Source organism: Ceratotherium simum, chromosome 15, assembly GCF_057802395.1.
Source record: "Ceratotherium simum simum isolate JZ-2026a chromosome 15, ASM5780239v1, whole genome shotgun sequence".
Lineage (NCBI taxonomy): Eukaryota > Metazoa > Chordata > Mammalia > Perissodactyla > Rhinocerotidae > Ceratotherium > Ceratotherium simum.
This window is the reverse complement of record NC_141914.1, coordinates 33,884,052-33,911,328: the sequence shown is the minus strand read 5'-3', so window position 1 is coordinate 33,911,328 and position 27,277 is coordinate 33,884,052. Positions and strand designations below refer to the sequence as shown.

At 37.1% G+C, this 27,277-nt stretch overlaps 1 protein-coding gene across 2 annotated transcripts in view; it reads left to right on the top strand.

Annotated features, from left to right (window-relative positions):
• Positions 1-6,539: 6,539 nt before the first annotated feature.
• TP63 (tumor protein p63) overlaps positions 6,540-27,277 on the top strand; it is a 95,068-nt gene continuing 74,330 nt past the window's right edge. For both annotated transcript variants that reach the window (XM_087439862.1, XM_004424578.3), the window contains exons 1-2: positions 6,540-6,632; positions 24,345-24,599. In XM_087439862.1, coding sequence (XP_087295988.1) covers positions 6,591-6,632; positions 24,345-24,599 — 297 coding nt within the window. In that variant the 5' untranslated portion in view covers positions 6,540-6,590. The remainder of the gene's footprint in view (positions 6,633-24,344; positions 24,600-27,277) is intronic.

The window sequence follows — 27,277 nt, the reverse complement described above, 5'->3', positions numbered from 1 at the left end:
TTTCATTTGTAAAATTGGAAAAGATAATTTTCAATACTGTGGTCCTTATCCTCATACAAATGCAATTTGATGAGTTCTTTTGGAAAATAACTTGATTATGTACCTAACAGGTGACTTAAGTCCATAACCTCTGACCCAGTACTTTTAGTTGTTGGAATACTGAACACGGGAAAATGCTCATAATACTATGATAACTTAAAAAAAATTATGTTGAGTATGATCCTGATTTTGTTTTCAGACTACATACATAAACATAGGAGAAAGACCATGGAAATTTTAATGATAATTCTCCATGGTGTGCTTATTGATGACACTTTTTAAATTTTGATTTTTGATTTTTTTACATAAAATTATCACATTATTTTTGTAATCTAAAATTTTTTAAATTCAAAATGAAAGATAATGTGGGGACAGATGATCTTATTTGTACACCTATTTACTTGGACTGTTTTGGAGCCCTTCAAAAGTAAGGTACTATCTAAATCTGGGGAAGTGGTTAAAAATATTGTTATTATAATCTCAGAGCGGGGTATCTGGTAAATGAGCTGTAGGAGTGCTGTGGCCATGACATTGAAGGAGGGATAAATATGGAGGGGAGGAGATTTGAAGACACAATCTAACTGTACAGCACAGTGTTTGCGTGTATTTGGGGGCCAAAATGCACAGGTTCTAATTTCGATTTCACCATTTAGCATTTGTCTGCATCTCAGTGTCTTCATCTTCAACTTTAAAATAGGGTTAATAGCAGTACCTAAATCATAAATATTTATAAGAATTAAATGTTTGATATATATAAAGTGCTTTGAAGAGTGGCTGACCCATAAAAAATACAAAGAGAGAGAATCTAACCCCTGCCCATTTTACCTTCTGCTTGAAGGTTTACAAAAATAAAAAAAAATCGTAGCTTCAGTACAACTGTAAAATTTAGGACAAAACTCATCTCCCCTTCTCTGCCCATAACGCTTATGCATTTTTCAGAGCCTAGCTAGTGACCCTAAAATGGATATGATCTTATATCTTGCTTTGGAATTTAGCCTTAGACTAAAGGGAAAATTAATTTAGTGAATTAATTGAGTGGCCTTCAATAGCTTCTACAAATACTAATTCTTCTCACCTATCTGGAGCAAGAGGGGAAGGAAATGATTTAACTTGAGAAAGATCAGAGCTTTGAAAGTTACCCAGTGTGTTCTGCTGGTCATCCTTTAACTTTATGGTAGCTGGCATTAAAATGATCTAATTGATTTTGTTCTGCAGCAGCCAGGAAAGTCCCAACATTTATTAGCTTTCACATATGCTCTATAAAAGTCCTATCTTTTTGACTATTGCAGGTTTATCATGCTGACAATTTTCCCCATTGACAAATAATTATTGAGGGTTTGAGGTACTGTGCTTAGATTGAAAGCATCATTTTTTCCCTCTTCTATTTTAATTAGATATTGTGCATTGATTCCTACAGGAAAAGCATCTGTGTCATAATAAATACCTTGGGTAAGGAATCTACTGTTCAACTTTCTAGTTCTTTCTTATAAAATTAAACTGTTCAATTGAACTTATAGTCATCAAGCTTTTAGACACTAAATGTGATATGATGAACAGAAATGTACTTCATTCTCAAAAATTCATAGCCTAATGGGGGAGACAGACAAGTGTACAACTTTTTGCATTGTAAGATAGTACTTTATTACTGTTCTTATAGAAAACATTCATATAAAAAAGAGAAGATTGAACTTTAACTAGGGAGTTGTAGAACTCCTCATGAAGGTGGCATTTACAAAATCTGAAAATGTTTTAATTTATCAGGTAAAGACAATGGAGACATTCCAAACTGAGGGACCAGACTGAGCAGAGGGGCAGAAATGGTCAGCTGGGCCATGTAGCAAGCAGCGTGGCATACAGGGAAGGGAAGGTGAGGCTGAGAGGACAGCTTGGGACCAGATTGTGAAGGGCCTTGAGGGCCTGTGGAAAAAGTTGGTTTTCTCCCATTGCCGCTGAGGCGTCCTGAGGACTGACATGTTCAGAGTTGTTCTTCAGGAAAGATGACGATTTTTTTTTTCCCCAGAATGAAGAGCTGTAATATTCAGACCACCCAGATGAAATATCATGACAAATTTGATAAAAAACCAAGAGGAAGTGAAATTGATACTGGGGAAAGGAAGGGGCAAATAGAGAGAAGGTGAAACCAAAAGGCACCAAGCTTGCTTGGTGGGTGGGGAAGGATACCATCACTCCAGAGACATATGGTGACAAAGTGATGGGACGCGGATTCTAGAGGGGAGGGGAGAAAGTGGAGACGTTGCTTGACATTCATTTTTCTACCTCACTCAGGTAGATTTTTGATTAAAGCATAGAAGGATTGATGTTATTTAGAACCGGGTACATATTGTTTCTTGGAGTCTCAACTGCTGCTACAAAAACAAGTCACCAATCTTTGTTTACTTTAGTAAATGACTACGTAATCCTAGTCAAATTTACCCAAGCCTCTCCTAACTTCTCTTTTTCTCTCAATTCAATAGAACTAAGATCTTTATGAGGGAACCCACTAGAACACTTATCTCTATTCCATGGACTCATGAAACCTAAGCATTTCTCTACCCTCTACACCTACCCCAACCACTGAGTGCAGACCTAGATCCATGGAAGCTGGCTTCCATTTTTTACTTTCTAGAATTTTATGGGTTCCATGTTGTTTCCTATCTAACCTTACATAGAGTGGATTAAGAACTTCAAACAAACATTTTCTGTGTGCCAAAGATTTATATACTTGCTTCACTTTCTCACATAGAGATATAAAATGGAACCCATGACATTTGGTATATCATAAAGATGGAATGTCAAATTAGAAAAATATTCAATAAAATGATGAAGATAAGTTATCTATTTGGGGGGAGAGTGGGTCTTCCTTTGATTCTTATACCAATATAGATTCCAAAGAGTTAAAAGATTTTCATGTGAAAAAATTCAAAACCATAATAATATCAGATGATAATATAGTTGAAGAATTTTATACTATTGGGCTGGGGAAGGCCTTTCAAACTATGTTTGAAAAATAATGTCATAGGGAAAAGTGATAAATCGACTATCAAAAAATTAGAATTCTTCTACACTAAAAAGCAAACCACAAAGCCATATACAAGTTTGAAAGACCAGATGTATACATGCATATACACATACACACATACATACATACAGAAGAAAAGTATTTGCAGTACTTATGATCAGGGGTTAATATCTTTAATATACAAAGAGCTCTTACAAGAATAACTGTTAAGAAGGATATTCAACAAAATGTTAACAGTATTGTTTCAGGAAAGCATGCATGTTGATCGCATGTCTTGGATGACTTCTGCTCCCAATACACTGGATTTACAACGGTAGCATTTTCATCCAGAGTGCAGTGCAGACCCCTAATTCTGAGGCCATGAAGCTTTGAGAAATCTGTGAGAAATGGCTGAGAATAGAAAGTTAATGAGCTATAAACAGAATTGTTCTGACTTCTGAGGACTTGGAAAACCCACTTAAGATCTTTGAGTTTGTTTATCTGCAAAATGGGGATAATAATACTTACCTACATCACTAAGTTGTTAGGAAAATTAATGCACATTACTAAACCTTTGAGATCACAGGATAAGCATTGTTGTGTGGTGAGTGCAGAGAATGACTGCTTCTTTCTAATCTCCTGCTTAAATAAAAGCATGATATTTACATCATGTATTCACGCTAATTCTGAAATCAAACATTATCAGACATACTTTAATTAGCTCTTTTATGAAAATGTTTGTGCTAAGTTCAAATTTAAATGGATTATTACTAGTTTTTTATGGTGAAGATACTTCAAAGCAAAAAACATGGATTTTTTTGCCCCAATATATCGTACCTTTTTGTCATTTAAGCATCTTAATATGTGTACAATTTGATTGCTTCAATTCTACAGTTCACAGATGAGCAAATTGAGGTACAAATATCCAAATATAATAGGAGAAATGTGAATAATCCTTTAAATCACTTCCGTGAATTCTGGACAGAAATTCTTATCTTTGTAATGGTCTTTAGAAATTATTTAGTTCTGCCCCTCATTTCACAAATGAGGAACCTGAATCCAGAGTGGTTAAGTAACCTGCCCCAAGGGCAGAGCTAGCTAAAGGCAGAGCTGGAACAGAGCCTGTATTCTCCTAGTTATTCCTGTTGCAACCTTCAGTCCAGTGCTCTTTCCCCTCAACTACCCAAAGCACTCGAGTAGCCATAGCAGATATGTCCTGTCTTATATATAAGATACATGTCTTAGATTTTGTCCAGAATCTTGTAGATATGTTAGAGATCATAGTCAGACTTGATCGTGCTGAATGCTGGGGTGGTACATAGAAGGAATTTGATTTTTTAGTCCATCAAATCCTGTTGGGAATCTTTTGACTTTGTGAAAGATGACATTTGCTTACATTTTGATAAAATATCATCAGCACTTGAAACTGTGAACCCTAGATTTAGGAGTTCAAATGGTTAGACTACCCCATTAGTGTAAAAAAGAATCCAATAATAACTCTCTGGGCAGTTGTGCTAACAGCAGTTACTCTAGAGCATTGATTCTCAAGCCTGACTCGTTCAGAACTTCCTAGTGGGGTATATAAAATACAGATGTAGGGCCCACATCCCTGAAGAGTCTGATTCAGTAGATCTGGGGCCAGGTCCAGAAATCTGTTTTTAAAAAGCACCCTGGATGATTCTCAGGGTCACCCAAGTTTTTGAACCACTGGACTAGAATACAGCTCTAAGAAAGCAACCATCTGCTTTCCACTGTAGGCCCTGAAGCTGTCAGTGGGTATAGAATTTAAATACATGGTACAAATAATTACACTAAATTTTGTAAGTAATTTCTTTTTTTTGCCTTGTAGTCAGTGCTCATTTGGTTAATTACAGGTGGTAAGAGGTCATCTTCCCAATATTTCAGTGAAGAAATGAACATTATGTCTGACGTAAATTTGTAACATTACAGAGTGTTGTTGTATTCTTGGACACTTGAGATCAAATGATGTTACTGACAATTTTTTGCAAAGAAAGAAACCTTCTTATCAGTAACTCAGGGGCTTTAAAGTAAGTCTCACTCCAATGATCACATCATCCTTTATGTGCATGCATTTTATGGATGTGAGATAGGAGGCAAATCCAAAGTCATGAATATATTTGCAAGCTTTATTTACAAAGTTTATAGACAAATCTAGTCTGGCTTCTAATTTTCTTCTAATCTTCTTGTCTTCTAAATTTTAGAAGAAATCTAAATATTCACTTATAGATATCTTGGCCAGTTGTAACTTTCAGGAAGGACCAAGGGAATTGATTTCCCAAGTATGGGTGGGGATGTTTAGATCTAAATTTAACTGAATTACATGGAATACTCAGCAGTAATGAAAGTATTGTAATGAATCACACAAAAACCATCAGGGTGCATTTCGTCTTCTAAATTATGGTAATCAAGGCCAGATTCTACATGAATGTTCTTATGTATTTATATAAATATATTTTTAAGGCAAAAGCTAATTGGTTTCTCACACTTTTAAGATTTATTCTTTCTATTAGTAATTTATTATCTGTTTAGAGAAAAAGATATTATTTTTGAACATTAATAAAAGCTAAATACAATAGAGAAAATAAATATTCAAATAGATAAGCTATTGTATTGATTCCATGTCTCAAGAAATAATGATAGAAAGAAGCAGTTTTTTTTTAAAGGGCATTAAAAAAAATGGGCACATTTCCCAGGATTTCTATTTCCTGTACATAATAGGGATGTTTGTTTATTTTTACAAGTTAACGGGACCAATGGTTTAAATTGTTACTGAAGTATGCTCTGAAAAATCAAGTGGCTTATGTTGGCTTGGTTTTGATGCAACCACTGGCATTTCTCTGGGGAGAATAAGTTGAAAACTTTTCAGCTATCAGGCAGTGGACTTTAATTGTTAAACTGAGGAAATATAACTGTGGATTTGAGTATTTTTCCCCCAATTTCTAACTTTGTATAATCATCCTTGAAACTCCACTTGGAGGTTTAAAAAAAAAAACAAACCTTCCAAAAGCTTTCCCTAAAGTTTTACTTTTCAGTTGCAGTGTAAAATAACTTTCTGAAATGCCTTCTCTAAATCCTGGTGGTGGTACGGGTTTGTGGTTTGTTTGGGGAGATTTTGTTTTGTTTTTAGGAGAGAGTGCACTTTCTTATGAAAGGGACAAGGGAAAGTTTTACCTGTCTGTCTCTCTCCTGTTTTTTTTTCTTTCTTTCTTTCTTTTTCTTTTAAAGATTGGTGATAAGGAATTCTAACTACTTAATGAGATGGGAGAGGCCTCACTCCATTGGAGTGGAGGAGTCCAGGTGGAAGGTGATGGATTGGACAGGTAAAGAGAAGAGTCCCGCCCCTCATGCCTATAGTTGGGTATATATTAGGGAACCTAAAATTATGTAGAGAGAGAGAAAGAGAGAGAGGGACTTGAGTTCTGTTATCTTCTTAGTAGATTCCTATTGTAAGGGTCTCAGAGGGGGTGGGGGGGTTGGCAAAATCCTGGAGCCAGAAGAGAGGACAGCGGCATTGATCAATCTTACAGCTAACATGTTGTACCTGGAAAACAATGCCCAGACTCAATTTAGTGAGGTAAGGATTTTAGATTTTAGCACTCTATTTAGAGGTGCTTTTTCATTTTTATTTTTTAAATAAAAGCTTACATATTGTGGTTCTCCGTCACCCAACGTAATGTTTTTGCAAATTGTATATAGGAATCTCCTTTTCTTGGTAAATGTTTTCTGTGGTGACTGTAAGATTTTTTTTTCTTTAAGTAGGAGATGAAACAGTAGGAGAAAAGAGAGAAGAAAAATTTCTGGGTGACATTATGTATTTGAAGAAACCCAATATTCAGGAGTTTATGAAATCACTTTTTTTAAGTATAGACTGAGAAAGCAGATCACATTCTGCTAGATACATTGAAATGACTCCTCTGTTGGGTATTCATATCTCAGTGAGACAAATTAGTTCACTGTGTCTTAACTCAGTTAAGTTCTTAGTTCTATCTCCAGACTTCATCCTAAAAGCAAATGAAGCTTTTTTCAAAATAATCAGGTGAGATTTTTTTTTAAGCCATCTTCATTTTGAATTCTATCAATCCAGAGACCTACCTTAATCCTGAGGGGACTTCAGTCACGTCCCTATTGTCTGGTGATTGACTTAGACTTTCACTGTGTAATGACAAATAAAGTTATCTTGCAGTGATGCATTATTAAATGTTTATACCTGCATACATATCAATGTGTATTATAGCATATAGGATTTTATTTAAGGAATTGATGATTTGCCTCTCTGATCTCTCCTCAAAAATTGTGTCTTAGAGATTTAAATCACTGGGTGAAGGGATAAGAAAGAAAAACTCCTGAAGAGATTGTAAGGCTTTGAGGAAGTTTCCTAAGGTTGAGGGAGGTCTAACAACAATATTAGTTTACATTCCTCAGAATAGGGCAGCTGTGTTGACACTAATCAGATTGGGGGGTGCGGTGTGGAGAGAGCGAGCTCACTGTTTCTGATGAAAATGCTTGCAGGCGAATGCTTGGAAAAGTAGACTCGAGAACTCAAATTGAGTTCCTTAAAATTCAAAACAAAATGCACAGCACTCTGGTGCAAAAGGAGGAGTCCCACGAAGGGCAATGGAGCAGGGCCTGGCTATCATATTGACCGCGCTATTGTCTAGACACCTGAACTGTGTAAATATAGCAGGGGAAATATCGAGTTATCTAAAGAAGGAAAAGGAAGTACCTATTTTCCTTTAAAACATTCAAGCAGGCCTCCTTGTCCTCAGTGGAGAAACTTGAGTTTCTTGTTTTGCTTTAATATTGAAAGTTAGCTTAAAATGTTACCAAACAATTTTTGAAGCATGGAGGTAACTTTTAAGATTATCTTGTTTCTGTTTGATCCAATGTTGTGCAGTTTTAATCGTTAAAAAAATGATCTGTTAGTCATATCATAGCTGATTTTGTGTTTGTCCATAGCTCACATACAGTATTTATAAGCTGGCTGGGATCTATGTGTGTCTAAGTATACAAGGGTAGAAGCAAAGTTGGTTTAGAGGTATCTATTAAAAAAGTATGAAGTTGATGAAAAGTGGAAAGAAATAATTATTTCTCATGAAAGGAAAGACACTGCATAAATACTATGATTAGAAGATATCTGTAGGAATTATTGCCTTTTTTGGAGGCAAAAGAGTCATGTCGTTTGTGAGAGTATGGCATCCTTATGATGAAAGAAAATACCTTTACACGGTTTTGAGTTTTTCAAAACTTTAGGTAAATGTGTGGTCAGGTGCTCAAAAGGCAGCAGTTGTCTGTCTTCTGTTGGAATGCTGCTATTGTACATACAGGATATCTATGAAAAAATATGGCTGAATTCCTCTACCTTCCTGCGTCTTTTTGTATATTTTCATCATGAACTTTACATCCTTCCGCTAGTGTGCATGTTACATGTTATCTTCATGGCTTGACTTCCATTCTACTGCTTAAGAGCAGCTTTCTTTTCCGTATAGGGTTATGTTTTAATATTTAGCTCTCTGTAAACATGCAGTTCTACATCTGAGCATATGAAATGCCTGGGACCACATGGCCCTAAGACTCCTGAAATTTATACAAAGGTTAAAATGTTTTGGGATTCACCTTAAGATACCGTTTATTAGTAATTGTCAATACGGAAACAGCAATTCACTATTATCACACAAAAATTGTTAAAAATTGGGCAGATTAAGAATAAAAAGGCTATGTAACTCCCTGTGAGAGTGAAAGCTATTTTAAAACTATAACACATTCTCTGACATCAAATAATTTTTAATTTGCTAGTAAGTTCTTTGGGTTGAAAATTCAAAAACAATATAAAAACACTATTCCTTCTCTATTCCCTTTTCCACAAGTTGCCAGTTCTTTCCCCCCAAGAAGATCTGGATTTGCGGAAGCTGTTAATGAACAGGAAAGGGTCCGGAAGGGAGGAGAACATGGGCAGGATGTAACAGGCACAGCTTAAGGTTAAGGTTCCACCCTTGGGTGGCAATGGAGAGGCCTCAAGCAAGCACGGCTCCAATGTGCCAGGCATGGAATGACACAGCCTATGGGACTGGTCTCAGGCTTGGAGAGAGAGGCTCCAAAGAAAGGAAATTCTTCACAGATTAAGTTTTAGGTCAACTTTCTTGCCAAAAAACCTGGGCTGTGTGTGTGTGTGTATGAGAGAGAGAGGGAGAGAGAGAGTGAGGCTCCCAAACTCCTCCTTAGAAGGACATTTTTATTAAAAATCCCCATTTGGGGTTTTGGATGAAGAGGAAAAAGTACTTTGGTGAATGAGTTATAGTATTCTAGAACTAAACGGGACTTCAAGGCTCATATACTGAAACACCTCATTTTACAAACTGAGGTTAATGATTTTTCTTTCTGTAGTTGAAAGAGATATAGGTGTATAAATGAGTCCTGTTTACTTAACGTTTTTCTCTTTAATACCAAGGAGAGCTAGAATACACCCTAAAAAGGGCCATTGTGATTCACAGTAGATGCTCCAAAAAGTTTCCATTAGGAACTGATGTGCAAATCTAGTTGAGAGCAGGAAGAAAAGTGCTGAGACAGCGGTATAAGTTCTCGGAGTCCAGGTCATTGCCGTTTCATTGACCCCTGGGCCTGTGTGGTCAAAGGAGGTACAGTAATCTTCCCTATCCCAACTCTGTTTCCAAGGGCTGAAACGTATTTTTCCCAAGAGAGTAACTTTTATCTTAATAATTAACGAATGTATTATCTTAAGCTTCCCTGTGTCGTGCTTCTGAGATGTTGAGCACCACAGGTAAGAGCACGGGAGGTAAGAAGCAGAAGCTGCAGTTTAATTCAGGTGTCAGCCAGGCTCTGTTGCCCTCCAAGCTGCGGTCTTAGATTGTACTACTTGTTTTACAATTGGTTGCCCTCAAGCCCAGAGGGGACTGGGAGAAAGAGATCTGAGATCACAGATCATAGATCATACCTTCCTTCACTATGCTTGGAAAAAAGAGTGGTGAAAACAGTAAATCACTTATCCTTTACCGAGATAAGGAAAAAGCATGTTTAGTTTGTTTTATTTTTTAGAAGAGCAATGATCCTCAACGGGGGGTGGAGAGTATAGTAGGAAGCATGAATGAATGTCTGGGTTAGCTATAGCAACCAAAAAAATATCGTTCGCTCTTACATCTTACCACATACTTTTTCTGAATGCAAAGTTGCTAGAATTTTCTGAGACAATGAGCATATACAGAACTTAGAGTCTATATTCTTTCTATTAAGGGAAGATATATATCTGAGGTCATGAGATTTTGTGTTTATCAAGGAAGAATATGGGTCAAACAGTTAAGGACTATGTTATCACAAATGTACCTAAGTTTGCTTTGAGATACATGTGATTGCTTTGGGTGGGACCTGAGCTGGTGGGGCAGAGAGGGATAGGTAAAAATCCTCCCTTCATAGTAATATTATGAAATTAAACTTTTTTCCCCGGTTGAATACATTTTTAACTTCTAATTGTTTTATGTCATTTAATAAATAAGGAAGAGTGAACACAGATACCAGAAACATACCTCAGTGAAAAACAACTTAGTTATTTCCATAAAATGTTACTATTATGAAAATAAAAAATTTTTCAGGCCCAATGGACTCAGAATTTTCTTTTGAATGTATAATGAGAAAAAAGTCAGATGACTGATGTAGCATTATTGTCCGGTGCCAAGTCAGTAGACTCCGATGCCTATGAAGGGTGGCCAGTAGGGTAGCAGATTTTGTTCTGTAAGAGAATGGATTGAAGTGTCAAGGTAAAACAGTTGATCCAAAAGTTAAGCTATACATCTTATTCCTAATCTTCTCTTAAGAACACAATTTGGAGGCACAAGAAAATAGTGAAATGTGGCTTATTAATTTGTTACTTCTCTAAATATTTTATAATGTTCCCTTATACCTTTTAGTTAACTTGTACTTTGTAATATTCATGAATAGTAGTATGGAGGAGGAGAAACTTAGGTTAGAAGAAGGACTGACACTCGTTTTGAATAAATGTTTACTGAACATTGTTGCATGTAAGATGGTACATAGGATATGATAATGAGTAATAAACAGTTCCTATACCAAGAAGTTTACAGTTCATAAGGGGAATAAATACATACAGTTATAATACAGGAGAGATCTTCAGTGTCATATGAGAAGTGTGAGCAAGATAATAAAAAAAGTCAAAGAGAAAGAGAGTAGCTGGAAGCAGGAGGACCGAGAAAGTCGACATGTATATATAGGCTGCAGTTGCACTCAGAAGGACAGGATGAACTTTCTAAGTCCTAGCAATGTAAGAGGGAGGGAGGATTTCGGGTGAAAAAACAAGCATCAGCAGAAGCACAGAGGTGGGGTGAATGCTGATGTACTCAGAAATGTCAAATAGTTCAGATGGAATTGAAAGTATGAAAGAATTAGGAAATAGACTTGGAAATGGAAGACAGAATGGCCCATGGAGGGCCATAACACATTTAATATAGTGGCCGTGATAACCCATGGCAGGAATTTGAACAGAGGAGAGGAGTCATTGGAGCTATGGTAGGGTACACTGGGAAGGATAAATGGCTTCGCTCAAGACGACTTAGAAGTATAAAAATGCATTTCTCTGCATTGTACATTGACTGCCTGTTTTGCAAGGATATCCGTCACTTCTCTGGGACCTTTGGAAGGGCAGACATGGATTGTTTCTAAAGTCTCATATGACTCGTGTATTCTTTGCCCATGGCTCTCTTTAATAGCTGTGGTCTGTGCCATAGATAAGTTGGGAACCATTGGTCTTGGTTTATCTTTATTTATGCTTGCTATTCAAATGTAATTATTAATAGCACCACTTTCACTTTCAAAAGTATTCCATTTAGAAGACCAAGTATATAGTCACCCTGTAAATAAAGACCCCACTTTTTATTCCATTCTTTTCCCCAACCCCAAAATGAAAAAGTAATATAAATTTGGCTGTAAACCAGATACAGTGATTTTGATATCCTAGCCACAAACCATTTAGATTATTTCCCGCACAAAAAGAAGCATTTCCTTACAACCCAACTAACTGAGAGCTAATTAGGTATAGTCACAATGCTAGGCACTGTAAGGAAAGCAGGAATGAGTAAGTTGCAGCCACTGGCCTCTGAGAATTCACAATCTTATGGTGTACATAAGGTGTTTATACATGACTCCAGTATAAAACAAATTGTGGTAAAAGACATCAAAGGCTCTCAAAGACAGTGAAAATGGTTCAAACTGTTTATGACGAAGGTAATATTTCACATGGTTTGAGGACCAGAATTTAGCCAAGGGGGGAAGGGAGCAAGGTCATTCTGGGTAGAGGGTAGAAAATTAATAAAAATTCAAGGAAGAACTGCATAGGACCAGATGAAAGAGCATGATATATTGACTTGAAAAGAGAATGTGTTGACTTAAACACTGATCTGTATTTAATATGTAATACATAATCCAATTTAATATGTATGTCTAAATGGAAAGCTTTTGTAGAAACAGCAACAAAAGATGGTAGGGGCTTTTATCTCAGTAAGAGCTAGAACTCATGCATATTTTGAAAGCGTAGGCAGTGTTCAGAATTAGAGGTTCAAAACTTTGGCTGCATGGTGGAGGGGCGATAGATAGCATCCTACAGGGAGGGAGAGGAATTATTAGCCTAAGTGATTGCTTCTGCTGGGTGAAGTTGAAGGTTTCCTATTCCCATTCCTTAGACCTCTATAGAGACAGATAAGGTGCCTGACCCTTACAGGGACTCTGTAATTACATTTTTAAATTAATCAAAGCTAGGAACAAAATCCAGATAGATTCTCTATGTTAATTAGGATTAACTTTATTTTAAAATAGTCATCTTAGAATCAGGAAAGGAAAACCTTTTTCTCTGGTCACTGCTCTAAATGCAGATAGTAATCCTGGAACTAAATGTGAGAGAATATGCCAAGTATGACATTTGTCCAAGATGAGAATCCCAGTTGGGAAATAATAAAGCAGAAGCAAATATGAATGTCCATTTAAGAAACAAACAACCCCCAAATTAAACAAAAAACAGCAACAACAAAAAATCAAGATCTTAGTATCTCAAATTTTTAAAAAAATTTGCCATAAAATTTTCAAATTCCATTTTGGACAGGGATACACATTTGCACTTAAGATTTTAACAGAAATATTGGAGGGAAGACGTGTCTTTACCCACATTAATATTTTCTCCTTCTACTAAACCTCTTTCATCACTTCCATTGCACCCAGGAAGAAAATGTAGGCAATTTCAGAGGTAATAGTGGGGTAGGCGAGGGTAGGTACAGGGGAGGACACTCAGTGATTTGATTTAAAGGCAAAGGGAGGGGGTAGGAGGGAGAACTGGGCTCTATGATAAAAGGGGGGGGGAGATCCAAGCTCGTCTCTCATTCCTTTCTCTTCCACCTCAATCTAATCTTCCGCTTGCGTAGATTTTGAAAATATCCAATGTTAACATGTGATTGTGCTGCTTTTAACTCTCTGCATAGGGGAAACAGTGAAGTCCTCAAACTACCTCGTTGCTATACAACCTCCTTTGCAGAAATAAGTCGTGAAATGAAGTATCTGTCAAGTCTTTTCAGAAACAGTACTTTTTACTTCTCCACATCTGATTTTCGTATTTGATCTGATAATAAAGCACACCTTTACTATTCAAAAAGCATTCCTTTCTATCTTCTGCAAAAAAAAAAATCTTGGAAAGTTCTGATTTCTAAATTTATTTCATGTTTGATAATGACTAATGTATATTCTGTTTGTTTCTTTTCCAAAGACAAAGTAAAATTGGACTGTCTTGTAGATTCTAGCTGAGATGGCTTCATCGGATAATATTCACCTGTCAATTTAATATTCAGTAACTGGTGGTAAGATAAAGCACATGTTGGTTCCAGGTGAGGGAATAACTGGCAAGAATGAAACATTTTGGAATGTCAGTGGATGTGTGTAGAGTGTAAATTGATATCTCATGCAAAACTTGTGATCTGAATTGCATCTTGTCTGTGTCTCTTAAATGGCAAAAAAAAAAAAAAAAAAAAAAAAAAATATTTCCTTATAAAAGCTGAAAGAGGGAATTTTGAGTCAAGCTGTGGTGTGTTGCCAGAGGCGGAAATTTATGAAACACTCTCATCAGCTCTTCTGGAAACACTACAAAAGAAATAGTTCTACTTTCTTATTGGTGCTAAAGCCACTAATAGGTGCAGTTTAGTATAATACCCCTATAAGAATTACCACCCCCAAAGTGAGCTTGCCTTGGAAAGAACTCTGCACAGGCATTTTCTTTTTCCTTTTAAGCTTGCGCAAAACACCCAAAGGGGCCATTTCCAATCCAAGCAGTGATCTTTCTCAAGTTTATTCTTTCTCAGATCACAGAGACAATGGGGAATATGCCCTGTTTACTCAAATCAGTCTGGATTAGTGTCACTCTATTGATGGAATCAGAATTAAAAGGAAAACCATTACCCTCTCAAAGGGCAACATCAGGTGTTTTGGGAATGGCTTGATTACTTTTAAATAGACCATGGGAGACTCTGTCACCAGACTAAGGTTGTGGACTGTACAAGATATACACAGAGAGAAATGGTAACACTGGGTGAGGTAGAAAGCCCTTGATAAGCCTCAGGCCTGGGAAATTATTTCAATAGACAATCCCAAAGAGCTTGAAAGGCTGAAAATCAGAATAGTGAGATTTCAGAGAGGATACTTTCCCTGTCTTCTTTCTACACTCCAACAGCACCACCCAAATATTTATCTAGGTCAAACCCGTTCCATTTTTAAGGCCCTGTTGAGAGGCTACTTCACCCTTAAAAAAATCGCTGATCTCCCCATTCAGAATAACTCTGTCTTCCTCTGAACTCTTTTGTACTTTTCTGTTCCTCTCTCATTGCTCTCTGTGTGGAGCAGATGCCTTCTCTCCTCTCGAGGCTGAAGACTCTTGGAGAGTAGAGGATGTGTGGTATTTATCTCTGTATCCTCTCCATGGCCGCTAACTAGTGTCCCTGAATGCAATGGAGGCAGTGTCTGTTGCTATTTCTTAAAGGAGTGTCTTCACATAAAAATATGGCATATTGAATATACTTACAGAAATGGCTCTTTGTCCCTGACTTGTGCAAAAAAACAAAGCAGTTGCACACGCTGTACAAGCCTTATCTCTACTTGTACGCCCTGAATCATATGGTTTTCCTCGACATCTTGCAAGTCTTTTTTTTTTTTTTTTAAACGAGCCCGGGTATTTATTTCTATTATACTTCAAGTAGCAAGAAAGTTTTGAAAAGACAGGGTAGTTTCCTGAGTGAGGAATGACTTGTACTCTAACAGAGGTAAACAGTGTAAAATGTGTGCTGCTTTCATTGAATTGATTACCCATGAAGACAGAGAATCTGTTTGATTTTTTTAAAAAACTGAACAGATTAGATTTTTATCTTGCTTTGCAGTCACTTTTTAAAAGTGTTTACTTGCTTCTACACTGTTCCCTTAATTCATTTTGTCCCCTGCATGTCTCTCGATCGTCACTAGAGAGGTGGGTGGTTTGCCCTGGGTGAATAAGCTTGACGATTTGCAAACACTTTCTCATTTTATGTTCTAAGGTGTTATTACTAAAGGATGTCTGAGAAATCTTTAAGTCATTTTGTTCTTAAACATGGTGTCCCAGCTTTTTTTTTTCCCTATTCAAATAAGACACTAAGGAGCTGTTGTAATTATTAAACTGATTGATTGATTGTTACTTTCATAATGGGGTAAATAGAACAAAATGAATAGATGAGTGCCTTTTCAAAGTAAGCCTGTCTTCTGCATAGCTGGAAACTTCAGTTTTATTTTGCAATTAAAAGTGACAGCTTAAAGGAACACTCCAATGTTATATGTCACCATGTCTAATTACAAAGCATAGTAAATCACTAAACACTTTATCTCACATATAATGAAGTATGTAGCAATCAGCAAAGAACTTTGACGAGCAAAAGCGAATTAGCGCTCATGAAACAGTCTTCCTCTTTTGAATATGTATAGACTAGTAAAGCAGAGTAGTGTGCTGCTTGTTTCATGCTTTGGTTTTCCATTTGCAAATAAAGGCTAGTGTTTCAACCTCTGAGTGTGGGTTATAAAGTCTGGGAAATGAAGTCATGAATGTAGACTATTTGCAAGAAGTGGATTGTAAGTCTGATAAACTACAATCACAGTTCCTCAAAACCTACCTTTGTAAGCCTTTAATTATGGCGTTATTCTAAACTGAATTCTGGCGAACTGGGCAGAAAATCATGGGAAGGAGAGAGGGAGGGACCAATTTTGTGGCCTATCTACCAGAAATGAATGTCTTACCCTAAGCTTGTTTCTGACTGGTTTCTTTCCTAAGCAACCTGCATTTGGCCACAAGTACCGTCCGTAGGAAGTGAATAATTATATGACCACAAACATTTGGATTCTTATTGCTGACCTAGGTGCGTTAGAAACAAACTCTAGACCATCAGCTAAAAAACACTGCCGTGGCACAAAAACGTGTATGTGTTTGTTTTAAGGAAGTAGAAGCTCATTAATAAACTTCCCAGCTAGGTGTGAGCTACCAAGTATTACTCATTGCCTTGTGAGTGACAGGACTGGCTATTCTGCTACTAGTTCCCATAAAAGCTGAAGGTAACAGCACAATTCTCACCCACCAAAACAAAGCAAAACACAAAGTAAAGGTCACAGAGAGTATTTGGAAATGCCTATAACATTCACCTCGCAGGAGGATGTGAAGAGGTGAATCCAGTATGGAGGCAGACTTACTTCAGCATAAAAAATCAATACTTAGTTGTGTTAGCATGAAAGAGATATTTTCTCAAAATGATTTTTATTTTGAAATGTTTTACATTTATTTTTTTAATAAATATTTCCTGAGCCTCTACTGTGTTGCAGACACTGTTCCAGATATGAGACTCAGCACTAGACAAGCCAGATATAATCTCTCATAAATTTATGGTCTAGCAGAGAAGACCAACATTACAAAATATTTATACAGATAATTAATTTCCATTATAAGTATGTGATGCAAAGAGAAAGAGTGCTATGACAATGTGGAACAAATGAGAAAACACAGATCTGGGCAGTCGAAGAAGGCTTCTCCTGGGAGATGACACTGAAGCTAAAAGCTGCAAAATGAGTCAGAAAACAATCTGCAAGTGCAAAAGGCTTGAGGCCTGAAGGAATTCACCTTTGAAAAACAGAAATAATGCCTATTTGGTTGCCCTTTAGTGAGCAAGGGGAGTTTCAATAGTGCGCATAGGCCATTTTAAAGATTTGGGGCCATTATTCCAAGAGAATGGGAACCTGGTCAAGGTAGTCAAACTTGAGAAGGAGGTGATCAGATCCGCAGTGAGCTACCATCTGGTAGCTCCAAGAAGCTGGGTCTCTAACTCTGCAGTTACACATTCTCAGAACGGTTCAAGTTTTATATCCTGTCTCTAAGGAGTGGAAAACATTCTTTTTCAGCTATAGAAGAGGCATGTTTTCGTTGAGTGTAACTTTTAGATAAAAATCCCAGGCAGAAATTTGAGTGACTCCGATTTACATGCAATCAGAATGAAAGATAGTTAAGAAAGCGGGTTCTCAAGCCAGATTTACTGGTTTCACATTCGGGCTCTGTCACTTACTACCGTAAGCAAGTTACCTAATCTTGTGGATCTTCAGTTTCCTTATCTAGAAAATATGTATAAAACATGGGATAATAATGCCACCTAGCTCATGAGGATTAAATGAGTTCATGCAAAACACTTGAACACTCTAAGGATCAGAGTAAGGACTGAGAAATAGTGTTCACAGTAGTAGTGGCAGTACTGGTTAATATTCTTTTCATAGAGAGGATTGAATATGGATGCTAAATATATTTCAGACTTTTTAAAATCTTGATGGTCACTATTATTTTCTTGAAATTGATATGTCTTCAGTTTCATGTTATGATGAGCAGAGCTATCTCTTGTGATAAAATGTTAATCACATTTAATCACCCCATTGTATTAGGTCATAATTTCTGATATGGTCTAGACAGATACACTTTCAAAATTATTTTTAAAACATTTTAAGCTCACTTTAAAAACCAATGAAGCACTACTGATGAGCTTCTAAAGTCACCGTGGTATGTACTTTCTTCCCTTCACATTACTTGTATGCTAAATAAAGCTTTAAAAACAGTGATTACTACAGATTGAAAATGTCCTCAAACATATGTTTGTTCCCACTTTAATAAATACCTCTTGGTTCACTTTGAAGAAACTGAAACTCTGTGAATTTTTGCCTAATATCTGGATCAAGAATTATTGAATATTAAAATTATAGCTTTCTGCTTTCTGCTAAGCCCAATATTTCCTTGGTATCTAATGGTGATGTCAGTTTCCTTCAGAATTGAGGTGCTCATGATTATAATTTTGTTCACTTGTCATTATTACTAGAAGGGAGTTCTTACAGAAATCATAGAATTTAAAGTTTATTTTTCCTTAGTTGAGCTCTACACAGTGTAATTTAGCTTTATTTGGATCGAGTTTTAACTTTGATATGTTTCACACTTACTGGCTTTTCAAATGCTATGTCTAATATTTGTTGACATTGTTCACCTGATCAGCCAACTTTGTGTTTATTTGTCTCATGGGCCATTGTCCATGTTGCTTGGGGCTCTTAGAGAGCTGTTCCCTAAGTTATGGAATCTTGGTCCTCAAAGGAATCTTGACACTGTGTGTGAGAACATTTTAGAAAATTCTAGTAAATTCTCTGCCTACTGTCTTTCTAGAAGGTTCGTGTGTGCTTAAGTGCTTTATTCTTACATGTTGTTCATTATAAGGTATGAGTATATTTTAACTCTAAACATTCACTTTTTAAGAACATTTGAAAGACAAAAGAGGTGAAATATTTTATACCTAACAAAATCTGGCTTTGAGAAAAATGTGATACTAAATAAATTCTTAAGGGGGAAAGATGGTGCAGTAAATTGACATTCTAATACAAATATCTTCTTGACCTCGAATGGAGCACTTTAAGTCAATTGTTTTTAATTCTAACATAAAACAAACCATCATTCTTTCAGGTGAGGCAGGTGGTATAAGACTAAAAAATGACAAGTATTTCTCCCTAAGGCAGTGCTTGTTGAAAAGTCACTATCTGGCTGATATTTGGGAATGAAAATGTAGTACTGTCTGCTAGAGCATAATCGAATGAATGCTTTGTAAAGCCAGGGTCATGAAGAAAGCTGTTTTCTTTTCCCAGGAGGGGCTTTAGAATGTTCACAAAAGCTCCTCCATGAAGCCTGAGGTGAAAGGTTCCATCAGCTGAGGAAATCGTGTATGCTGTCTGAAACATTTTCGATTTCTAGGTTTGGCCTGGCAAATCCATATAAAGGAAATACAGTTATCTCACTTTTTGAAAGTGATCTCATGACATTTTAAATAGCTCTACGGTTGAGGATGGTCATATCTACCAGAATGTTAGAACTGGCACAGCCTTTATGTTTGATCATCAGAATCAACCTCTTTATAGGAAACTAAGGTCCAGGTTGTCGAGTACCTTATCGAGGGGTATACATCACATTAGTGGCAGTGTTGGGACTTAGACCCCACATCACCAATTCTAAGTTCAGAGTTCTTTTGCATTACTAGAATGCATTCAGGAATGTAAGGAGTGCTGAAGAATGTTCAATTCCCTAGCCTCATCTAACAGTCAGTCAAGGATGATAAATATATTTTCTTCCAAATGAAATTTTGGCAAGTTATTGTTTCCGGTGACAAGGGAACATTTAAATCGAGATAAATAAATTATGATTATATATCCCAACAGTAACCTCTCCTATCCCTGATTTGGTTCTCATTCCCATTTTTTATTAATCCTTGCCGTATATTGATGGCTATTGTCACCACGTAGCCATAAATTAGCTATTACAGATAGTAATATCTAGGAAAGACAACTTATAAAATTTCCTTTATACAGATAAACTGAAAGAGCAAGATTTTCAAAAACACAAATTATATCTAAGTCCCTGGTTCCATTGTACTGGTCAAATGACTTGGTTGGAATTCTTTTCCAGGAAATTAATTGCATCCTCAACTTTAAGTAAGTGTAAACCCAGGTATTCAATGCTGAGTTTTGTTTACAGCAATATATATAGATACATTATTTCTGAGCTGATGAGAAGATAATTCAGGCCCATAATATATTCAGAATTTAAGATCATCAAACAATGTAATCCAGGAAAGAAAAATAAAATGAAACTAAAGGAATTGCATTTATAGGACACTTTTAAATCAGTGACCAGTCAGGAAAAATCAAATCTTCTATACAGCTATTTTAATTCTAAGCATCCAAATTGAAGTTCGGTGAGGAAATACATCAGAGTCTGTAGATGGCTATGAGAATGCAAAAGAACTTATGGGAGAAGAAAAACAAGAAAACACTTTTCCTATGTTTGGGAATGGTAGTTATTCTTGTTCTTTCCTAATGGTGAAAGCAAGCAGTTTGAAATTCAGCCCCTAGGTATCCCTACACTTATTACTCTAGCTCCATGTTTCAGAAGACCCCCAGGGTGTTCTGTGATTACAGAGTTAACTTACGGAGTATGTTAAGTCTCTGTGACCAAGGTGTGTTTCATCCTTTCTGTGGTCAGATCAGCTAGTCTGATGAACCTGAATATATTCCAGCTAAGGATGTTGGTAATTTTCCAGGCTCTAAGAGGTGACTTTCCTATTTCAAAGTTATTTTATAGGAAATGAAGCATCTGTTTGAATTCAGAGAAAATCAATTGCTTTACTTTATCAAGCTTACAGTGGACATGAGACAAATTGTGCTCATTTTCTCCTTTTATATTTTATGGGAAGAAGACTGTCTCCTCTTTCAGACATGATACGGTAGATATGTAACATTTTTCATTCATTCATTCATTGAGTGTCCATGAGTATGTTAAGGTTATTCTGAGATCAAAACACCTTGTGGTTAGAAAGCGTTCATAAATTATTATTATTGTTATCAATCTACTTCCTATTTCATTTCAAATATTCTAATAGCTTTTGTTACATAAGAAACACATGGGACATAAGAGACTCCCTAGAGTTCTCCCAAGAGCGGTTTTTGTGACTGCTATGAAAGTGTCATGTTCTAACTTCTGAGACTCTTCTTGTCATTGTAGATAGGCATTACATTTGCATTCCAGCATAACACAAGTTTCTCCCCCGTGTTTGTTGAATTACTGACAATAAAGAAGGGACACAGGTATTGCTCCCTTCAACCCACCAGCTTCACTTTGGTGGGAAATAAGGAATAAATATTATTCACATTAACCTGATACAGAGCTAGCTCCTTAGGCATGCAAAGTTTGCAGTCACAAAGGGCCTCGTGCCTTGTTTAATGCTCTGCTATCACCATTTTGAGACTCTTAATAACCTATGAATAAGAGGCCCTGAGTTTTCATTTTGCAATGGGCTGTGCAAATTATTTTGCTGGTCCTGTCTATGTAACACTTGTTCTTCTTGGCTATGTTGATCTGCCCTTGGCTTCCAATCATACTCTGGGACCACGTCCACTCTCTCTTCACATCAAAGAAATAAGAGGCTTTTTGTTATTGTTGTTAACTAAATGTTTTTAAAATTAATGTCTAAAGCAGTTTCCTATGGCAGGTTTATGACATTGATTTTTAATGAAGCTATGAAAAGTATCCACGTAGATTTCCAATCATATAATTCTTACTTTGGTGGTGGGTTTGTTGTTTATTTTAGGTGAATTAACTTGAAGTTATTAGTATCAGTTTTATGCTTTTTTGTTAAGACAATTGATTATACTACTTGGCTTATGTTTCTTTAAAATCGGGGAAAAGTTTAAATTGAAATATGTTTTCCCATTTTTATCATGGATGGTAAACAGCTCTTTGCCCAAACCTGAGAAATCTAGCTTTATGTTACATAAATTGAGGAATTAGCATTGGAAGCAAATCCTACTGTTGTTAAGTAAAATATTTTACCTGGAACTATATGGATTGTAAATTACGGCGTTTAAAAGTATACCTGTCAGCACCCACAGTGCTGTTAAAGACTTTTGGAATAGAGTTTCTGCTTCTTTGGTGCCACCCAAATATGTTCAGTCTTCCTGTTATTCTCGGGGTCTCCTTTGTGCCTCGGAGGTAAATGGAGTTTCCATTTCTCTTAAGTCTTTCAAGAAGCACTGAGTGTTTGCTCACTGGCTTTTAAAGCTAGGTCCCAAAACTCTTCTCTTTATATATATTGAAAAAACAAATTCAAAGGGCCACGTTTCTTTGTTCTTATCCAAGCCCACAATTAGCTGAAGTTCCATTCTGTGTAGCTAGAAGGAGGAGGACAGGGGTGGCCCAACAGGCATTTTACTGCCTGTGAGAAAGTGCTCGGCAAGTTTCTTTGTCCTTTTTGTCAGGGACGGCTGCCTCCCTAATTGTACTGCTGTAGGGAAGCACGTGCCTCTGGGAGCATTATCTGATTCCTACAGGACGTTCAGGAGTGCTTTGTATACTGACCCTTAACTTGAACACAAATAATATCTTTTCAATCCCCTTCCCAGGCTGTTGCCGCAGGCTTGGATACCTAAGAGCTTTAATTCAGCCAGGGGTGTGGACGCATTTGTACCGGCCTCAGGTTTTATTTTTTTCTCCCCTGGTTGTCTCACCTGCAGTTTCGCAGCACCTGTCAAGAAGGGACGCTGAAGACAGAGCATAGGAGAGGAACAGGAGCTGTAGAAGTCAGAGGGGAGAGGAGGCGAGACAAACAGCTGCTCTTGTCAGCATGGGGATAAGTGTAAAGAGATTAATAGCTATTTAAAGAGCAAATGGGGACGTGGCATTCGGCAGTGGAATGCGAATGTATAAATGTAATGGAATGGGCATGCGACCGTTAACATTTAGACAGATGCTCTCTGGACTGAATGGAATGGCAGAGTCCATTTCTCCTCCCCATGTGAAATAATTAAAGTTTAATAAAATAATTTTATTAAACAAAGTTTAATTAAAAAATTTTTCAAGTGTCTATTTCTTTGTGAGTTTCTTCTTCTCCATAGTTTTACTTAGACTGGAACTCTCTGAGTTCTGTTTCAATTGAAGAGCCAGACTCCTCATTTCCTTTATAAAATATGTACCAACAGGACTGCCTCTCTCTTCCTGCTTTTGATTTTTTTTCCCTTCACTAACTTGAAGAAACAATGAGATTTCCATGTGTCAGAAGGTTTCACAAGGGGAAAACTGTACCGTAGGCTGGTTGCCCCTTTGGGAAACGTGTCCAGTTGGACTCAGGTTTAGGAATGACTTAAATTATCTGATCAGGCTGACAGGTGTGATGGCGTGGGCAGAGCCCTGGACTCGGAATCAGAAGATTTGGTTTCAAAATCCCCACTCTTTGCTTATTAGCCAATGCTTGAGCAAATCACTTCCTCTCTCTGATAGTAATACAGTAAAGTTGTTTTGCAGATTAAATAAGAAGAAATTAATTCATTCTTTCCTTGAACATCTTAATGAGTACCTACTCTGTGCTCAGGCTCATTTGCATAGAAGACATGAGGCATCTGGCAGAGGAGCTCCATGAGCTAACGTACTTCTGAATTATATCAAATATAGAATTTTAATCATAACTAGATGGTATTTCTCTTATACATGTCCTACTTTAGAAAAGAATAAACTGCTACAAAGAAAATGAAAAAAACAAAAAAATTAGGCTGTGTTTGGATGATACGCTAGCATGTTACCCTTTATAATATATAGTTGGTTGTCCCTAATTTTGCTACCCATGCCCCGCCAGTCTTTATGAAACTAGTCCTTTACGGGGAACTCTTGATACCCTGAGGCAGAATATAAAATTATAAGACTAAAAGGAAATTTGAAAGTCATCTGATTTTGCCCCATCTACAATAATTTAATGCTTAAATCCCTTCTAATGGTCTTTCTCATTCTGAAGACCATGGCAGAAGAAAATCAATAAGAAATAGCTGGTGGTGTTCATTTATTTAAAGAATTCCTAAGCAGCTACTGAGCATTGGGCACTTTTTTTGCCCAGTTTATGAATAAGCACATATTCTACTTTCAAATGCTCTTTTAGAGACCACAGTCTCCAAAGGCTGCACATGAGAGCTGTGTGATCTGTGTGGGTCATTACACAACACACACAGTCCTCAGACTTTTCTTGGTGTTTCTGTGTGTCACAAATTGCTCATTTTACCTTGAATGACCTGAGGTCGAACACTGTAGAATGCATGGACCAAATGATGCCTTTATTGGAGCAATGATCTGCAGTTTAAATGGCTAACATCAGGATTTCTGGATGTCCTGCAGCCACAGTACACGAACCTGGGGCTCCTGAACAGCATGGACCAGCAAATTCAGAACGGCTCCTCGTCCACCAGCCCCTACAACACAGACCACGCGCAGAACAGCGTCACGGCGCCCTCACCCTACGCGCAGCCCAGCTCCACCTTCGACGCCCTCTCGCCGTCGCCCGCCATCCCCTCCAACACCGACTACCCAGGCCCGCACAGCTTTGACGTGTCCTTCCAGCAGTCCAGCACAGCCAAGTCGGCCACCTGGACGGTAAGAGTACTGGGCGCCTATATGCCATTCAAGTTGACCCCTAAGTTCAAGAGTCGTCTTCATCACTCCCCAGGAGGGATTTCTCCCCCCTCAAAGTTTAGAGACCCCTGTTGAATGGTGGAAAATTTCTCCCTTGTCTTTTAAGGATATTTTGGTTTTGAATATTTAACAGTGAATCAGAGAGAGAAAAACTGTCATTTAATGGGAAAAGCCCGGATCTGGGAACCAAAAGCCTGTGTTCTGGCTGACTCCTAGCAGTTTCAGCTGATGTGTCCTTCTCTGCTTCGCGCTGTTGGAAGATTCTTTGTGTGGTTCTTTTTGGAAAAATGTAAAGCCTTATGCCAACAAGTATCATAATCATAGGATATGTGTTTGCAGTCCCCAGAGTGTAGGATAGTTCCCAGTCTCATTATTTTGAAGAAGAAAATGTCACATTAAGATGTGATTAAAAAAAGGAATAAAATCACAAACACAGCATAATAAGAAATTAAAATCTCACTTATTAAGGAAGTGCTAAATTTGTTTATACACATAGGTTCTATAACATGAATCATAATTTATTGATGCATATATATCTATTACATGTAGAAACATCTTTTCCCAAAATGAAACCTCTAAAACTATACATCAGAGCCCTGAATTAGTCTAAAGAGATTCTGATTTAAAATTTTGAAAAAAAAAAAAATTTTCCATAACTTTTCTAAGAAAACATGGAAATATTTTCAAACATTAAAAAGTTACAAGAATGTTTATTTCAAAGTTTATTGTGTAATGTATTATAAAACATGAATAAAGCTCAAATATAAGGGAGGAGACCTACAAGACTGGTTTTAAGTAGTTGATCAAAGAATGCCCAAGACCAAAGTGGCATGTGTGTTTGTCAAACAATATAATGTTTGCTTGGATTATAGAAATGCTTCCAAATATCACCATCTTGTTGAAAAGTAGCTTTAGAATTGTTTTAACAGTTTTTTCCCTCTTTGGCAAATAGATTTTTTTGGAAAGCATTTCTATATTTATGTTACAGCATTCGGCTCACTACAGGCTTTAATCCAGTTGTACAGAATTTATAATCTGCATTCCTAACACTACGTTCCAACATAATTTCATGTGTGTTCCCTCATTTTGACCTTACATCTCTGTGAACTGGGTAGGACAAGTTTTATAACTCCCATTTCACTAGTGAGAAAAGGTAGCATCCTCAAGTCACAGAGGCTTTTGTGTCACTGGACCTATTTCTGATTCTCCCTGCCCCCACTAGATTGTGTCTTTTCTTTCTTTCTCCACCATTTTATATCAGGATGTCCCAAAGTTGTCTAAGAATTTATTTTAATGATTTTTCTTTCATGATTTGAGAAGCAGTCTGTCATGGCTCATAGTTCACCGGTAAAGTATAAGTAGTAGTTTAAACCTGATCTCTCATCCATGCGTTTTTTTATCATTTGTGTTATAATCCTTAATCTCTTTTATATTAATAATCCTGGAGATGGATACTACAGGTGAGTATACTTGGAGTCCATAGGCCTTAAATAAATATGGTTGATTGACCTAAGTAATACTTTGCTGAGTAACCACTAGAATAACCATTTTATGAATGGAGCACTGGTGTGTTTTAGAATAGGGGTCATCAATTGGATGTTTACAATCACTGATCTTTCAGGCTAACAGTTTCTTGTTTGACGTACTTAGACAGAGCTCCACTATATTAGGAGTGAGCATATCTGAAGGGATAAAGGGCATGTTGGGGCCACTAAATGATTGATTACTTCCCTTCTAAATGGTTTAGAACCATGGAAATGGAGCTTGATACAAGTACAACATCAAATCGGTCTTCTTCCCTCCTACCTCCCTCACCACCTCCTCATACAGAACTCTTAAGGCTATTTTCAGGTTTAGCACAATCCTCAACCATCTTCGATCAAAGCCACTCTCTCAGAGAAGTACATTGTCTCAAAAAAAAAAAAAAAGGCTAGAGATCTCTACCTAAATGATAAGTTAAAAAGAAAAAAATATATATTTTATGGAGTACACTGGTAAAATCTCCTTTCATGTGACGATAGTGATATCAGTACTCTGAAAAAGGGGGTAGGCCCTGTGGTCATGGGATAGAGCACTGGTTGGGAGTCAGAAAACCTAGATTCTCGTCTTGATCATCTTTGTGACCTTAGCCAAGTCACTTCATCTTTCTAGAATTCAGAGTGTGCCTCTGATGAGGATATTTGAGGCCCAGATGCATTTTTTAAATCCAGGGCACTTGATCCCTTATCTCAGTAGCTGCTGAGATCACCTAAAAGATATCAGTTCTTAGCCTTGGACACCAGTGTCTTGTAAATAGCAGCATCTACCTCTTTGAGCCAAATCATATATCCTCACATTTATATGTAAACCTCACATTTTTAAAAGTGTTTTCTCATACATTCATCTTACGTGGGCTTCATAACCAAGGCTGTTATCCTCAGTCTTATAAATGAGGAAACTTCGAGAAGTAAAGGTTACATGGCTAATAACCAGCCAAGGAGGGAGAGGAACCCAGGCCCTCCTCACTTCCAGTTGACATCTCTCCACTGTTCTATTTAGACTGTCTTTACTCTTGATTGATAGAAGGCATGGACATACAGGAACATGCAGGCACTGTGTAGTATGGAACGGAGGCTCAACTGATGGAGGATATTTTTTAT